Raw genomic sequence first — 12,656 nt, forward strand, 5'->3', positions numbered from 1 at the left:
TGAAATAGTCCAAAACCAGCTTAAAGTTGACATACCACCAGGTGAGTGCCATTAGCTATAAAAGCCCTTTTGAATACCTGCATCACTAATGGGCGTGTCCAACCAGATGTGTGCTGGACAGATTAGTCGACCAGTGGACTGTAGTAAACGCTCATTTATCAGTCACATCTAGTTGGACACGCCCACTTCTGATAACAGCTAATCACACACCTGGTGGTATGTCACCTTTAAGAATGGGCTTAATGGCGGAGCAGGTTGACTCAGCCAGATACAAATGCAGCATAGCATGTACGTTTATGATCGCACGCTCCTAAGGGCTGTGTATCATCCTGTGGTATTGCCAGCATGTTTAAACTGGGATGAAAGTCGCAACCAGAAGTCAGTTTCACAAGCTAGTTCACGTTTGTGGCCAAGACCGCCCTCACTGAATTGTTGCGTCATATCCTGAGATGGAGTTTATCAATGTTATGGTTCATGTTTGTCAGGAGTCAAGTTGAAGTTAATATTTAACCTTTAAACAATTCAATCACTGAATCTACATGCTTGCCTCCAATCAGACTCATTTGTGTAACTTTTGTACATTTGTCTGACCTTAAAAAAAAACTGCTTTTAAGGAGGGCGCTGATTAAGCTCCAACAATCATGGACCAATGTTGGCATAAAGCCAACTTCAGATTCACCATTAACAGCAACACAGGTTTATCAAACGTTAAGTCTTTATTGAATTTTTACATTGGTTCAGTGACAAACAGGATACACATATTTACAAAAGTGAAACCAACCAACAGCCATGGTCCACGATCGACCCAGGACAGCAGGTCCACGATGGACCCAGGACAGCAGGTCCACGATGGACCCAGGACAGCAGGTCCACGATGGACCCAGGACAGCAGGTCCACGATGGACCCAGGACAGCAGGTCCACGATGGACCCAGGACAGCAGGTCCACGATGGACCCAGGACAGCAGGTCCACGATGGACCCAGGACAGCAGGTCCAGGATGGACCCAGGACAGCAGGTCCACGATCAACCCAGGACAGCAGGTCCACATCACTGCCTGAAATCTGAAGGAACAAATCACACGTTTGAACCTCGAACTTGAAGTCAACTAATAAGTACCCGATACTTAGAATAGCCAGGATAGAGGGGGGGACACTGAGCCATGTCAATGTTAGAGGGGGGGGGTGTATAGATAGATCATGTAGTTGGCCAAATTACAGACACGGCAATTAAAAACATCTGCACGTTAGTCAGGGGCCTCTCGTGGTCGGAGCCCGGCAGGGGACAAACTAATCGACCACATGTCCACAGGAAGGGCAGCGGCCGTTTGGATCTCCATGGGAACACGGCTTGGTGTCGTTACCTCTCCAGCTCCGTGGTGGTGGCCTACGCCTTCAGCTCCTCCGGCTTCAGCCTCTTGGTCGAGCCCTCCTTCGCCGGACTCTGCTCTGGTTTCCTCTGCAACGGTCAGATGGTTGGTCACGATGTCTGACCCAGAACACCGTGTTGGGACAGCTCCCTGATTAGTGACGGTGAGCCACCATGATGCCCACCTCCTTCCTCACCTTCCGGACCAGGTGGGAGATGTCAGAGACCGGGGCCGTGGCGCCGTGGCCGTTGGTAGAGCTGACCCCATTGGTTGGCTTGGCCGTTATCTGGACGACCAAGAAGAAGTTGGTGAGTAATCAACGTTGGGCATTACAGCTCACCGCCAACGTCCTGCATTTGAATTGAGCGCTACAAAGAGGACAGGCGGTACTTGGCCTCGTGTGTCTCAGTACCCGGCTCACCGTAGCAGTGCTGGACGACGCGTCACCGGTCTGCACCCTGGGAGCAGAGAAGGCTGAGGAGGTGGAGACACCGTTCTGGAAAGATTAGATAACAAATAAAAAAAAACTATTAAAATACAAAACGAGCAGTCAGAACGTGCCCTAAACCTGAGGGACGGCCATTTAGAGAGCCACCAGACGACGTGATCCAAACCCCACAAGGACGCCTACAGGTGACACGGCAGAATCGAACGCAGGACCTTCCCTCTTTGAGTCAGACATCTTAACCGCTTTCCCCCTCAGGACCGCCACCCCGGCCCCCTCAGGACCGCCACCCCAGCCCCTCGTCCCTCAGGACCGCCACCCCGGCCCCTCGTCCCCCTCAGGACCGCCACCCCAGCCCCTCGTCCCCCTCAGGACCGCCACCCCAGCCCCTCGTCCCCCTCAGGACCCCCACCCCAGCCCCTCGTCCCTCAGGACCGCCACCCCGGCCCCTCGTCCCCCTCAGGACCGCCACCCCGGCCCCTCGTCCCTCAGGACCCCCACCCCGGCCCCTCGTCCCCCTCAGGACCGCCACCCCAGCCCCCTCAGGACCGCCACCCCGGCCCCTCGTCCCCCTCAGGACCGCCACCCCGGCCCCCTCAGGACCGCCACCCCGGCCCCCTCAGGACCGCCACCCCGGCCCCTCGTCCCCCTCAGGACCGCCACCCCGGCCCCTCGTCCCCCTCAGGACCGCCACCCCAGCCCCTCGTCCCCCTCAGGACCGCCACCCCGGCCCCTCGTCCCCCTCAGGACCGCCACCCCAGCCCCTCGTCCCCCTCAGGACCGCCACCCCGGCCCCTCGTCCCTCAGGACCCCCACCCCAGCCCCTCGTCCCTCAGGACCGCCACCCCAGCCCCTCGTCCCCCTCAGGACCCCCACCCCGGCCCCTCGTCCCCCTCAGGACCGCCACCCCAGCCCCTCGTCCCTCAGGACCCCCACCCCAGCCCCTCGTCCCTCAGGACCGCCACCCCAGCCCCTCGTCCCTCAGGACCGCCACCCCGGCCCCCTCAGGACCGCCACCCCGGCCCCTCGTCCCTCAGGACCGCCACCCCAGCCCCTCGTCCCCCTCAGGACCGCCACCCCAGCCCCTCAGGACCGCCACCCCGGCCCCTCGTCCCTCAGGACCCCCACCCCGGCCCCTCGTCCCCCTCAGGACCCCCACCCCCGCCCCTCGTCCCCCTCAGGACCGCCACCCCAGCCCCTCGTCCCTCAGGACCGCCACCCCGGCCCCCTCAGGACCGCCACCCCAGCCCCTCGTCCCCACTCACCAGCTCCTCGGTCGGGGGCTGGGCGAGGGCCGCCTTCAGGACCTCCTGGGCGTCCTCCACCTTCTCCTTCAGCTCAGGGAGAAGCTCCCCCAGCTCCTCCATCTCCTTCCTCTGCTCCTCCACCTCCGCCGAGGCCTCCGCCCGCTCCAGCATCTTCTGCAGGTTGTCTGCAACGTCGGAAAGGACCATGAGCACCAGCCATGCAGACTTCTGTAGTCTTTTCATTTGTAGTCTTGTTTTTATCTCGTGTAATACACATTTTATATTTCAGCATGCCTTTTATTTGTATTTATTGATCCTGCTGCCCTCCCTCCATGGGTGCTCTTAGGAACGTTAGCCTCGATTGATCCGCTGCTCTTCATTACTTTCAGTTTGTTTTCACAGCATGTTAAAGCCCGGTTCAGTTATTTAAAGGGTGCTCTATTGTGCAGTGTTCATTGGGGTCGATAGAAGAGCTCAACCAAAATCTATTCATGGTTTCTGTGACGAAGAGACAAACCAAAACAACTGCCATCGTCTATGAATCGAATACGTAAAACATAAATATATGCCCGGCCATTTTAAATGGATGGGTTCGCTCCAACGTTGTTCCAATGCGGTGACTGAATACATTCTTAACCATGTGCCATTCTCTCGAATGAAGCTAGAGGACCAGCGGATACAGGAAGTCCCAGCTGAGGTACAATCCAATCGACCGGGGTGACCGCTGATTGGTCAGTGCCGTACATACCTAGCCTGGAGGTGATGACGGCGGCGGCGTTCTGTAGCTGCTGGATGGCCAGGCCGTACTGGCAGTGCAAGGTGTGGGTGAGGCCCAGCTGGTAGTGCGTCTCGGCCAGCAGGCGGCTGTCGGGATCCAGGTGCTTCTGCTGCAGCCTCAGGCACTCCTGGAGGTCCTCCAGGGCCTGGCTGTAGTTCCCTGAGGGCGAGACGTCCATGTGATCCACCGTGACCTTCGTCACATGCTTTAATGAAGACCTCGGACACATCGTTCTCCAGAACCTCAGAATGTGACTGTCCCGAGTGCTGTTTACATCGAGGTTCAGCGGCCTGTTCTATTATCACACGCCACCCCCACCTAGCGCCCGCCACCCCCACCTAGCGCCCGCCACCCCCACCCCCACCTAGCGGCCGCCACCCCCACCTAGCGCCACCCCTGCTGCAGTCTGGCGTCCACGGGCAGATCTTTCGGATGGGGCACCTCGACATGTCCTTACCCGACTCGGACGAGACTTCTCCCAGCTTCAGGTGAGCTTGTGCGGCCAACAGCTGGCCCTCCTTGGTGTCCTTCCTTTAAAGAGAAATACGAAAACAAAGACAGTCAGAGAAAGATGTTCACACAACCTCCACCCGGTGCCCCCCCACCCACCCACCGTCTCCCCGGGGTCCCACCGTTTGTAGATGACCTTCGCCACCTCCAGCATCTCCCAGGCAAGCTGAAGGTTTCCCACCTCTTCATCGTCTTCGTCTCCGCTCCCCTGGAAGAGAAGGCGGGTTTAGGATCTCCATGACAACCCCCAGTGATGCAAGGCAAGTGCAGTGCTTCAGTCTGATTGGTCAAGTACCTTGGCCTCGTCGCCATCCCCTTTGGCTTCTTCGGCATTGTCGTCATTATCATCATCTGCCTCTTCCTCTTCCTCTTCCTCGGCTGAGACCAAAGTAAGGGGGGGGGTCGTTAGGCCACTTTATACCCAGCTAGGTGGAGTGAACCGTGTGCATTATCCCAGTGTTACCATAGAGATAGAGGCGCACTTACTGTCTCCCTCCTCCATTTTCTCTGCCGTTTCTTCCTTCATCTTCTCGATATTCTCCTTGCTCTCTCCGTCGGGGGGGCTGGCTCCCTTCACCCCACCGTCTCCCTCTTTTTTAGGGGTGCTCTTTTGATCGTTCTTCCCTTTCTCCTCTCCCTCCTCGTCTTTCTCCTTCTTCTCTCCCTCATCCCCCTTCTCTCCTTCTGCTGTCTTCTCCCCGTCCTCGTCCTCTGCTGTCTTCTCTCCTTCTGCCGTCTTCTCCCCGTCCTCGTCCTCTGCCTTCTTACCATCCTTCTGTTTCTCCCCGTTCATCTTCTCCGACATCGCATCGTACACCTTGGCCCGAAGCTCATCCCTCGTCTTCTCTGTTCGGCCAGATGGATACAAACGGTTAGCGAGGATATCAACGACCAACCACAACAATTCACTTCAACGAGGTCCAACATAATTCAAAAACAAATAGTTAAACGCTTCCTCACCGTCTACATGTTCTGTGCTCTCGACGTTGGAGTCTTTGTTTTTCTCTCCGTCCTCGGTCTCCTCCTCTGGCACTCCTTCCAGAGCGTCCCCCAGAACGGTGTTCTCCATTCTACCGTCGCACGGCCAAACAAACTCCCGTCAGTCCCCGTGTCACTTTGCCTATATTTATCCAAAGCCACTTGCGTTGAATTTGAGATGAATATTCATTAATAACCGGCGGGGTTTAGCATCCGCCTCGAGGACGCCTACAGGTAGACCTAGATGTGCACGTTGAGCCTCAATGCCGTGTCCCTGTCCACGGCCATGCAAGTTACACCATAACAGGACAAGAGCCTGGATGATGAGGCAACATGCGTGTGGATGACAACTCTTTGGACAATGTTCTTACCGAGCCAGGTCCAATAGTGCTCTTCCACACCAGAAGAAAGCCTCGCCACATTCATCGGCCGTATCTCCAAATGTTTTAGCTCTGGGGAACGAAACATCGTGTGAAACCATTACTACTTGAGTTTACAGTTGTTGGAACCACCTAATACAGAACCAGCAACAGCAGTTTCCTTTAATACTGATCCATTGTGGCAGATGGCTAATGTGTTGATAGTTTTCTTTGTCCACTCACAGCATGCCGCAGGCCTCTTGCAGAACGCTCGCCGCCTCCACCGCGTTGCCCATAACCAGGTGCTTCTTGCCGGCTCCGATTAACTTATTGGCCTCTTCCATGTCGGGTGCTGGATGTCGAGACAGGTGGTAATTGAATTGAACACCTCGGTCTTAAACCATACATGCAAGTTACACTCCAGAGTGTTACGGATGAGCGATTGCCACTAGTACAAAAACGACTACTGAGAAGTTGTAAGACTAAGATAAGGCCAATACAAGTACGTTATTTCGATACATACCTTGAACGGAAAGGTATAAACCGAAGAGAGATTAATCAAAATCAGGTTCTGTTCTTCGGTCCGGACTTGGAAGGATTTCTAAGTTTTGGAATTGGCGCGAAATGGGGCATATTTCACGTTCAATATCCGGGGGTGTGACCCAGCGCGGGAGTTAATCTTAAAGGCGCAGGATTTTAATATCTGTACCAGGATCTTTTTATGTCAGTGACTAGGATTAATTAAGGCAAAAATAACCATTACTGATAATAACGTGAACAATATATAAATATTGGTTAATATATTACACATTAGTGTAATTTACACATTTACTTAACATGTGTATGCTTCTTAATGTACATATACTTATAATATTTAAATGTTATCGATGCTCATTTATCGTTGCTATTGATATTTCTAATATTGCTGCGTGTGTTTGTCTGTGTTATCTGTGTTTGTGTGTGGTTCAACGCCGGGGGGGTGCGCTGTCATTTCCTGCTGTGAGGGGACTATTATTCCACCCTAGGCCCCGCCTCCTCCTAGCGGGGGGGCCTTTGCTTCCCTGTCAAGGACAAGTCTGTACTTGGCACCCCATCAATTCAAGCGCCCACGGAGGCAAAAGCCTCCCCAAATAACAAGACGCCTTATTAATGCCTCATAAATTAGTATTATCTCTCTCTTTCTCACTCACTCGCTCACTCACTCACTCACTCACTCTCACACACACTCACAGTCACACGCACACACACAAACACACTTATCTTGTCTTTGAGCTATAGGCCTAGATGGGAAATGTATTTACATTACTTTAAAGGACAAGCAGGCCTACAACCTGTTTCTCTGGACAAGAGGTTATACGGGAGAGAGGGAACTTGGGATGAATCGTTGATGAAGGACGTGTTGTTTTTAGCTGTTGTGTCAGCAGTGAACACGCGCCCTTGATGCGATGCAGTCCCCATGGCAACGACAAGAGCCGGTGAATGACAATGGATTGAGCCGAGATAGCGAGGCGCTGAAAGGTTGGGGCCTACGTTATTATTGGCCTGGTATCCCGAATAACGCATCATCGGATGTACGCATCCGATGATGCGTAGGCCTGCATGCATTATTCGGGATACAATTATTTAATAAAATAACTGAGACACAATACCATTATTATAAGGCTTTCATTGGGCATTGATTCTGCCAGCAGCTTATGGAAAGTGACTGAATTAAAAATAGGCCTATAGAAAAATGTAAAATATAAAATGACGATAAATGACGTGCATGAATAACCAATACTTGAACAAAAGTCGCTTCACATATTGGTGTATGCTTTCCACCCTTCAATAAAATAAAGACACTACCCTATTATTGTGTAGGCTAACTAAAACAGCAATCATAGTTTATATAGGAGGAAGTAAGAGCCATCCTTTTCGGAGCCTCAATCCCTTTCACGCCTTGTATTCCCGCTCTTGCAACGGACTGACAAACAAGGAAATTTGGATATGGTTTTAAAAATACAATAGGCTATTATATAAAACAAATAAATGGCACATTAGACAGTTGTGTTTGAATAAAGGGATAAGAATTGCGCGTAAAGCACACGCTTAGAACCGTGTTGGTTTTATAGCGATTGCTTTAATTCTGTTTTCATCAGAGCCTGATTCCTGGAGGCTGGTCTGCTGACAGAACCACACGACTCTGTCAGACGAGCACGCCTAGTGTCGGACGAGGAGAGAGCCTTCAAGACTGGATACTGGACATGGTTTTCTGTAATCATTGGAAGCTTTGGTTTTAAAAAGTTGTATTTTAGGTTATTGCTCATACGTGTTATATAGGCCTATAGGCGATTAAACTCGTAATCCCTTTGTATTTTGAATAAAATGTTAGATTTTATATGACAATTTGTGCCTTATCATCCATACTCAGGAGGTCACGTCTCAAGCGGTATGAGCTCCATAGAAGTGGAGAAGAAAATGTGCAAAGTCACGCCGTATTTGTAGAGCAAATATCATCAACCAAGGGAACTGGGCTGGCCACGACACGTACCGTTTCATCGCGAGATCTGAGACCGTGTATATAGCCTCAAACCAAAGCCTCATTCAGAACACTTCTCTTTTCATAACTGGCGTGGACGGATCAAGGCAAAGGTATGTAATATCGGCGCTTTATTGTAAGCTTGCAAAGTCCAATTTGTTAAAAGTGAGTAACTGTTTCCTACAATTAGTACCATTTGATTATTAGTTTGTTGTTTTTGCACATTTTATTTGTAAACGCATGTGTCATAAACTTCAAACCATCCTCTTACTGTCTATTGAAGTGATTAAAAAGATCTAGTACTATAGCTACAGTTAAAACGGTTTATATTGTTAGCCTAGTCTCATATTAGTTTAGTCGTGCAAACCAGCCCATGACTTTAGCAACAGAATTAATTACATTAACTACAGCTTTTGAAATAGTGTTTAAAATACCCCCCCCTTTCGGAAACACCTGTTTATTCATTTTTTGTTCGTTTTCTGCAAAGAAGAAGTGAAATTGAATAGCATTTTCCCTCTGAAGCTTACGCATGACTTTCACAAAATTCTACCTTTTTCCCTTCCTGAAAACCAGTCGGACTCACGATGTCGGCAGGCAATGCCCAGATTGGAAAACTGGCTCCAGACTTCACAGCCAAAGCAGTGATGCCGGATCTTCAGTTTCAGGACCTCACGCTTTCCGACTATAGAGGTAGGAGGACACACGCACACCTCTCTGCGCGCCACTTTGATCGGCCTCTCTTCAATGGAATTAAAACCCAATCAATTGAGTCCCAGGATGCATTGAAATCCCCACCCTCATTTGCACTACACAAGAACTTTGGTAGCCACCCTATAATCATCAGGCTGCTCTCGTCCCGGTGGAATAGGGACGAGGCTACTCCAATTAATTCATCATTTCGTTTTGATTATCGGTTCTTTTTGATGCAGGGAAGTACGTGGTGTTCTTCTTCTATCCTCTGGACTTCACCTTTGTGTGCCCCACGGAGATCATCGCGTTCAGTGAAGCAGCTGAAGACTTCAGGAAGATCGGCTGTGAGGTCATCGGCGCGTCGGTCGACTCGCACTTCTCCCACTTCGCATGGTACAAACATGTAGCCTCATCCCCACTCTATAACACTCTTTAGTCAGTTACTAGCCAGCTCAGTCCTTTAGCATCATATGAAGAACCAACAGAGCCGTGTCAATACTCTTTACTCTGTTACTAGCCAACTTAGTCTTTGAGATGATGATTTCATTACCTGGTAGGCCTACACACACAAAGCCTCATTACCACTATATAATAATTATCAGGTTGTGCTTCATTATTTGGATTTCGAACCTAAAACCTTTCATTGGCTGGTAGGCCTACTCCAAAACCCCAACGACTAAGCTATCCTGCAGCCTATTATTATAACACCAGTATCAGCCTGTCATTATGTCGCTTATATCACTGCCATTAGGTCGCCATGCAGACCGTCTGCGGTATTAACAACCTCATACGTGTGTGTGTGTGTGTGTGTGTGTGCGTGCCTGTGTGTGGTGCGTGTGTTTGTGTGTGTGGTGCGTGCGTGTGCGTGTGTGGTGCGTGTGTGTGTGTGTGTGCAGGGTGAACATGCCGCGTAAGCAGGGCGGCCTGGGCCCCATGAACATCCCCCTGGTGGCGGACTCGCGCCGCACCATCGCCACGGACTACGGCGTCCTGAAGGAGGATGACGGCTGTGCTTTCAGGTGAGACCCAGCGGTACCGGGCCGAGGTACTGACGGTCGTGGCTCGCTGCTGAGGCCGCTGATGGGCCGACACTAGAGCTGCCTCTGGGCTCAACAGTTGGAGTTTACTACAACGGTTCTCCAGCGTTGAAGCGACCTGTCGACATATCGCTAACTTCAACGAGAGATTATTGATCGTCGATTTGATTGTTTTGAGTTTTTGGGGTTATTTGTGAGGGGAATAATGCAGAAGACCTGCTGCTGATTGCCAACGAAATACAAATACTTGCTTGCCTTTACCGGTTTACAAAGTACTGTGTAGGCCTAATGAACGTTAGTAAAATACAAAAGGGAAGGTGACTTAACAAATGGATAAAGTATCTTTAGTCGCAGGCAGCTCATCGATCCTTCCATCTTACCTGAGGTTTCCGCCAGGTCGTACCCTCCTGTTTGTAACTTCCTGGTTGTTTTCCCAGAGGGCTGTTCATCATCGACGGGAAAGGCGTGCTCCGTCAGATCACCATCAACGACCTACCGGTGGGCCGCTCGGTGGAGGAGACCCTGCGCCTCGTCCAAGCCTTCCAGTTCACCGACAAATACGGGGAAGGTAGGCCGCCGTCCTCCCATGATGCCTTGCTGTTGTGTCAGCGAACCAAGCGCAAGGTTTATTATGCACCAACAGAATTCAACCCTGATTCATCACACATCAAGAATGTTTCAGACTTTATTTTTTTAAATAGCTTTTGTAATTTGTCATTAGTATAGAAATGTCCTGTTCACAAACTCCTCTAGTCAGGATGGCTGTACTATCTACATGACCTGTTTTTACTTTATAATTATAAAGGGGTTATATTAAGAGCCTTGCTTTGACACCCTTGCTACCGCGATCATGATAGGCAGGTTCTGATGACTGGTGGCGGAGTCTGATCGATGTCATATCTGTCAAAGGGAAGGTCATATCCCACCCACCGCTTCGGGTTTAAAGGATACAACGTTCTTAGAGGACAGAGCAAACTCTCTTTCATATCTGCGGTCCAACGCCAACAAAGACTAATCAGAACACCTAAAATTCACGTGTTGTTTCACACTATGTGGTCGACCATTTTAATGATCAAAACAAGAAAAACATACACTAACTTCATTATCCACTCTGAAAAGTTTCTTTAAAATACTCTTTCAGCGTTTCTTTGAAACCCTAAGCAAATATAGTACCACCACCATTAAATAAAGCTACACGCTAACAGGTGTATATATATACTATAATATAGTACCACCTCCATTAAATAAAGCTACACGCTAACGGGTATATATATAGTATAATATAGTACCACCTCCATTAAATAAAGCTACACGCTTACAGGTGTATATTATATACTATAATATAGTACCACCTCCATTAAATAAAGCTACACGCTAACGGGTATATATATAGTATAATATAGTACCACCTCCATTAAATAAAGCTACACGCTAACGGGTATATATATAGTATAATATAGTACCACCTCCATTAAATAAAGCTACACGCTAACAGGTGTATATATATACTATAATATAGTACCACCTCCATTAAATAAAACTACACGCTAACAGGTATATATATAGTATATAGTATAATATAGTACCACCTCCATTAAATAAAGCTACACGCTAACAGGTATATATATACTATAATATAGTACCACCTCCATTAAATAAAGCTACAGGGTAACAGGTTTATATAGTATAAAGTAGTGCCACCTCCATTAAATTAAGCTACATGCTATTGCTAACAGGTATATGCATATAGTAAATAGTATAATGTAGTAACACCACCATTAAATAAAGCTACAGGGTAACAGGTTTATATAGTATAAAGTAGTGCCACCTCCATTAAATTAAGCTACATGCTATTGCTAACAGGTATATGCATATAGTAAATAGTATAATGTAGTAACACCACCATTAAATAAAGCTACATGCTAACAGGTGTGTATATATATATATATAGTAAATAGTATAATGTAGTAACACCTCCATTAAATAAAGCTACATGCTAACAGGTATATACATATAGTATAATGTAGTACCACCTCCATTAAATAAAGCTACATGCTAACAGGTGTGTCTTTTCAGTGTGCCCCGCCGGGTGGAAACCAGGAAGTGACACCATCAAGCCCGACGTCGAGAAGAGCAAAGACTTCTTCTCCAAACACTGACGGCCACGACAGCCCGGGCAGCTCCAGACTGTGTAGTCTACTGTAGGAGATAATGAGATTATACATGGAAGTCGCCTGTAGTCCATCAACCACTGTGCCTGTGGGTGGAGGAAGAAGAGGAAGTGGGCTGAAGCTGGAAGACCAGTTTTGAAAAAGGCTCCCTCTCTGTGTGGTATAGAACAGATGGTCTAGCATTCAAAGTGGACCCGTCCGTGTGTAGTTCCGTTTTGTATATCTAGGTGTGGCTGACTGTCCCTAGTTTGTTGTACATGAAAAAGTGCCGGCACAACCTGTATTGAAAGCAGTTGCTCAAAAGTCAATAGTGATTTTAAATATATTAATATTTAAACGTTCCTTCAATAAAGATTGACCTGTCATGACGCAAGAAAAAAACGATGCATCTTTTAATATTGTGGTATTTATTATTTATTATTTTATTATTTATTTGTGTTGGTTATTGTTCCTTTTATGCATATCATTGAACAAACGATAAAAAAAATAATGTGTATTTTATCAGATGAGCTCCAAAATAGGAGTTAAATTAAGATATTTCATGATTATTGAATA

At 48.7% G+C, this 12,656-nt stretch overlaps 2 protein-coding genes across 3 annotated transcripts; one reads left to right on the forward strand and one right to left on the reverse strand.

Moving 5' to 3' along the window:
• Window positions 1-697: 697 nt before the first annotated feature.
• LOC130387415 (histone-binding protein N1/N2-like) lies at window positions 698-6,317 on the reverse strand. Of its 2 annotated transcripts, none has more exons than XM_056596470.1 (14): window positions 6,209-6,317; window positions 5,929-6,037; window positions 5,698-5,778; window positions 5,309-5,418; window positions 4,835-5,194; window positions 4,644-4,726; window positions 4,471-4,556; window positions 4,296-4,369; window positions 3,809-3,997; window positions 3,079-3,245; window positions 1,790-1,864; window positions 1,565-1,654; window positions 1,363-1,457; window positions 698-1,063 (listed from the first exon to the last, which is right to left on the reverse strand). In XM_056596470.1, the coding sequence occupies exons 2-13, from the start codon at window positions 6,027-6,029 to the stop codon at window positions 1,386-1,388; spliced, it is 1,488 nt and encodes a 495-aa protein (XP_056452445.1). In that variant the 5' UTR covers window positions 6,030-6,037; window positions 6,209-6,317; the 3' UTR covers window positions 698-1,063; window positions 1,363-1,385. The 2 variants fall into 2 exon arrangements, with proteins under 2 accessions (XP_056452445.1, XP_056452444.1); XM_056596469.1 differs by having other exon boundaries at window positions 698-1,065; window positions 1,364-1,457; window positions 1,553-1,654.
• A 1,900-nt stretch (window positions 6,318-8,217) lies between these two features.
• Window positions 8,218-12,489, forward strand: prdx1 (peroxiredoxin 1). Its single transcript, XM_056596483.1, has 6 exons — window positions 8,218-8,316; window positions 8,777-8,893; window positions 9,133-9,286; window positions 9,790-9,912; window positions 10,368-10,498; window positions 12,007-12,489. Exons 2-6 carry the CDS (start codon window positions 8,788-8,790, stop codon window positions 12,087-12,089), a joined length of 597 nt encoding a protein of 198 aa, XP_056452458.1. The 5' UTR covers window positions 8,218-8,316; window positions 8,777-8,787; the 3' UTR covers window positions 12,090-12,489.
• Window positions 12,490-12,656: the final 167 nt, after the last annotated feature.

This window comes from Gadus chalcogrammus, chromosome 8, assembly GCF_026213295.1.
Source record: "Gadus chalcogrammus isolate NIFS_2021 chromosome 8, NIFS_Gcha_1.0, whole genome shotgun sequence".
Taxonomy (NCBI): Eukaryota; Metazoa; Chordata; class Actinopteri; order Gadiformes; family Gadidae; genus Gadus; species Gadus chalcogrammus.